This window comes from Triticum urartu, chromosome 3 (assembly GCF_003073215.2).
Source record: "Triticum urartu cultivar G1812 chromosome 3, Tu2.1, whole genome shotgun sequence".
Taxonomy (NCBI): domain Eukaryota; kingdom Viridiplantae; phylum Streptophyta; class Magnoliopsida; order Poales; family Poaceae; genus Triticum; species Triticum urartu.
The window spans coordinates 241,579,354-241,583,696 of NC_053024.1; the positions used below are offsets into that span (position 1 = coordinate 241,579,354).

At 43.8% G+C, this 4,343-nt stretch overlaps 1 protein-coding gene across 1 annotated transcript; it reads right to left on the reverse strand.

Moving 5' to 3' along the window:
- Positions 1–324: 324 nt before the first annotated feature.
- LOC125543749 lies at positions 325–3,796 on the reverse strand. Its single transcript, XM_048707213.1, has 7 exons — positions 3,704–3,796; positions 3,286–3,374; positions 2,922–3,083; positions 1,943–2,073; positions 1,441–1,496; positions 1,089–1,235; positions 325–711 (listed from the first exon to the last, which is right to left on the reverse strand). Exons 4-7 carry the CDS (start codon positions 2,022–2,024, stop codon positions 574–576), a joined length of 423 nt encoding a protein of 140 aa, XP_048563170.1. The 5' UTR covers positions 2,025–2,073; positions 2,922–3,083; positions 3,286–3,374; positions 3,704–3,796; the 3' UTR covers positions 325–573.
- Positions 3,797–4,343: the final 547 nt, after the last annotated feature.

The window sequence follows — 4,343 nt, forward strand, 5'->3', positions numbered from 1 at the left end:
AAACTGAGTTTTTGAACTGAGAGTTGTGTTTGTTTTTAATGATGTATTTTCACAGTACGAACTTTACTCTACTTTTTTGTTAATGATTTGCTTACAACTTTTGTTTTCTGTGAACTTGTGGTATCCCTAAGTTTGAACGGATGTAAATACTTTTTGTATATAAGCTCAATTGTTTTTTTAGACATATGAATGATCATCCCCTATTTCTCAACTGCAAACTTTTATTTTCTCTGAACTTGTCGTATCCTTGAGTTTGAACGGATGTAAATACTTTTTTCCAGACTGCTCCAGATTTCAGTATGGTACAACCTTGATGAGCCGATGTACAAGAACATATAAACAATATATACTTCAGTGCATAGCGCACCATTAAATTGCTCCACAACCATTTAAAAAGGCATAAAAACCTGCCAAAGATGCATAGTGCACCATTAAGGTATTAACCATTCATACTTCCTAGATCCATTACGGTGCATCTACAGACCAAAGGTACGTGTACAGCAAGAATGTGAAAACAAAATCTGAATCCCTCTCATGCTTTTCTACTTGCTATTGTCACATTTATCTCATTTTTCACATTACTTCTTCCTCTTCTACTAGTACCTCTTCCCGTGCTTCTCTCCTTTTTTCATCCCTGATGATGATTGGGCTTCTTGATTCTGCACCCAGCAAGCCCAAGATGTCCGTAAATGAAAGAGAAACCAACAAACACTGCACAAAAATATGGTGTTAATAGGGTTGCAAGAACGCTAAAAAAATACAATATAATTATTCAGTGTAATTTCACTATTACATTTTTAGTGAAATGTGATTCAGGATCCATGCAAAGTAAAGTAGCATCTGTTTTTGAAATGGGTGGTTAAAGGTTTAGACAGAAGTGAAGTTTCAGCAATGCCCTTGCGGCAAAGCAAACTAAAATGTATCATTTTGCCTCAGGACTCTGCACATTTAAAGCATAATGCACTGAAAAGAACACACAAGATGAACTGAAAATCAAAACAAAATTTGGGGTAGCATGGCTGTGAGGAAGGAGGTCAAGGGCAGCAGGGCGCACAGTGGGCGAAGGACGCACAAGGAAGATGAGTTACCTCGTCGCTAGGCTGTGAGGCGACCTCCATCATGGTGGTCCTCGGGTTGGAGTGCATCGGCATCGAGTGGTGGGGCTGCGACAGGGGACAGGTTGGAGCATGCACGCATGGCGACGTCGTCCTTGTCGTCATGGAGAAGTAGGACTGCTGGAGACATTGCAAAGCAGCACAACAATTTTACATGTTTTCTAAAGTTGAGTAACACATGTTTGAGATTATCAACAGTACACATATCGTATCTTTCAGCTATCAGTTCAAGAGTCAAAAACTTTTCGAACTCATGTTTTTCTATCATTGAACTGATGTAATTTTTTGTATTTTCAATTGTTGTAATATATGTAGTTGAACTTACAGATTTCCATTTTGTAGTTTTTCCCCTCATAAAGATCATGCGTGTTTGTTTACGTACTGAAAATGGAATACATACTGAACTTAAATACGGAAACAACAATACTTCATACTCATTTTTCTCTTTGTTGCCATACAGTTAGATCTTACAGCCACATGAGCAAAATCGTTTGTAATAATCTGACATATAGTAGAAAACCAAACTTGGCTTTAACACATACAATTGAACTTTTTTCAGTACGTCTTTTTTGAACTGATGACATATATACATGGTGAACTATAGGGCATCAATTTTGGCAGTAAACACAATTCATATTTTCAGAATCAGGAGATGGATCGAACTGGTTGTTCTAGGTACGGTGAACTGATTTTGCAGATAAAAATCCAGTTTCTAGGTACGGTGGACTGCTGCTCGCGACTAACTCGGCCATCTCGACGCCATGGGGTTGAACTGAGGACGGCTATGGGAGTAGTTAGCATCGAGCGCGGCGGGTGGTGGCGCATACCTAGGTGACGCAGGAAGGAGACACGCATGCGAACAAAGGCTGGATGCTTTGGGCCCGGCGGTTGGAGGCCGTCTTCAGCCATGGCAAGCACCGGGGCCTTCCTCGGTCGCGGAGCCACTTGCGCCTCCACACTTTCCAACAAATTGTCCAGAACACGAGGTTTAGCAACACGATAAGTAGTAGTAGTAGTAGTAGTAGTATTAATCTAGGTGGCAAGGTAGCAGCGGCAAAAGAGTAGGCAACTATTCCTAATTTGCTCCACAACAGCTTCAGTTCACATTTGCTACAACTTTCAGCTGGAAAAGAAAGACAAAACGGATTGAAAATCCCCCATTTGGGGTAGTGAACCTTTTTACTGAACAACTACAATTCTACCATTTAGTAAACTGCTGTATAATTAGAAAACAGTCTGAATTTTTGCACAAACACCATACTGTTTTATATGTTTTCCAAGAACATGAGATAGCTCACGTATTGAACTGAGAACACCTACTTTGTGTTTCAGGAAATAAAATAGACATCCTCTGCTTTTTGTGATAAAACTAGTGTGGACTTGGGAGGAGAGGCGGTGTGGATGGACAATTAACCTCTCTTTTTTCTTGCTCCTGAATGCATGCAGCTGGGAACTCGGGGCGACAGAGGTGGTCGCTGCGCGGCGGGGAGGATTGGTGCACAGCGGCTCCTTGGTTTAGACTTTTTTTTTGAGAAATGCAACAACCTTGTGTTTCAATAGTAATGCGTAGCGGCTCCCTTATCGATTGTTCAGACTATCACTTAGCAATTAACAACCGAGGAGTTGCATGCCCAGCAATTCAGAACTAAGATCACCAATTTTTTGACCCTAGCCCAAGTCTGATTGCACAGAAAAATCTCATCTAAGCATGGATGGGATGAAGGGAGCACAAGGTGCAGTACGATACAGAACAAATGTGTCTCTCAGACAAACTACCAGATCTGATTTTGTGCAAAGAAGTCATACCATTGAGCAGTCTTGCCGGATGAGCTACCAGAGAGATCAAGTTGAGCAACTATGGTACCTGGCGGCTGCAAGTTCGACTTGGTGAAGATGGTGCAGTAGCAAGTTCGATTTGGTGCGACAACTTTGCTGCTCGACTTGGTGAAGAATGTACATCTGTAATGTCTAGAACAACAAATTAACGAAAAGAAAACTAGTTTATGAAGGAAACAGTTCTTGAACTTTGGTTTGAGCTTTGTTTGTTGAGATTTTTGAACTCCTGCAGCAGTTATACCTGAACTTGTGCGACACACTTTTTATTCAGTTGAGAGCGTCTGATATTTTTGCAGAATATGCTTCATGAAAATAGGAAGGGGGGAGGCCAGACCTCGTTGTTGCATCATTGAACAGCCTCAGATGCGGCAGTGAATGGACTGTGGTGTGGTGCCTAAGTTTATCTAGTAACTCGTCATTAGTCTGCAAGAAGCTCACAAGTTATACTATTTTATAGATGACCTTTCTTTGAACTCCCATGGTAGTAATACATGAACTTTTCTGACGACATGAATGTTGGGTAGTAATACATCTAGTAAATAGATTTGTGATTTACCTAGCAACTGTTGAATCTATCATTTCTTTCATGGTGAAAGGAGAAGCTTGCATGCTAATTCGGTCAGCTAGGCCACAGGGTATTAGACTCATGCATTTTTACAGTATTGGGTGGAGCTAAATAAACACATAAATAAACTGTAAATCTTCTTGCTGATCATTTGCAAGATAATTATCTCAGAGGCAATGTCATTTACCTGTAGTGTGAAACTGCTGCCTGTATTGCTGGGCAGTGCAACCTCAGTCACAATTAGCACACGCTTGATTGTTGCACGGTAGGCAATGACAAGCTACAGAAATCATCCGAGATCAATCAGAGAGGGAGATGTATCAGACAACAACATCCATGAAAGCGCACGGGGGTGACATGCACTCACCTCCTTGAGTGACCGGCGGCCGAGCAAGCAGTTGTACTATCGAACAGGACGTCCTCAACCCCGCGGCTCCTCCTGTAGGCTCCATTGTTTGCTGCTGAAGCCCAAGCCATGGCGTTGGAGCATGGCGCATCCAAGGCGTCGACATTGAACGGCCTGAGGTGGTGGCGATGAACTTCCTGTACGCGCGGCATCGTTGCCCCATCGGGAAGGAGGCAGAATGGTGGCGGGGAAGCATCACCGGCTGCCAGAGGGCGGCGCACGAGATCTCCCAGCAGGATGAAGGAGGAGTGCGGGGATGGAGTGGATCTGCACGATGGAGGTAGGTGGCCGGCGCAGGGGAAGGAGGAGGGCGGCGCGTGGTGGAGGGAGGCGGCCGGCGCCGTGGAAGGAGGAGGGCGGCGCGCGATGGAGGGCGGCGGCTGGCGCCGGGGAAGGAGGAGGGCGGCACGTGGTGGAGGGC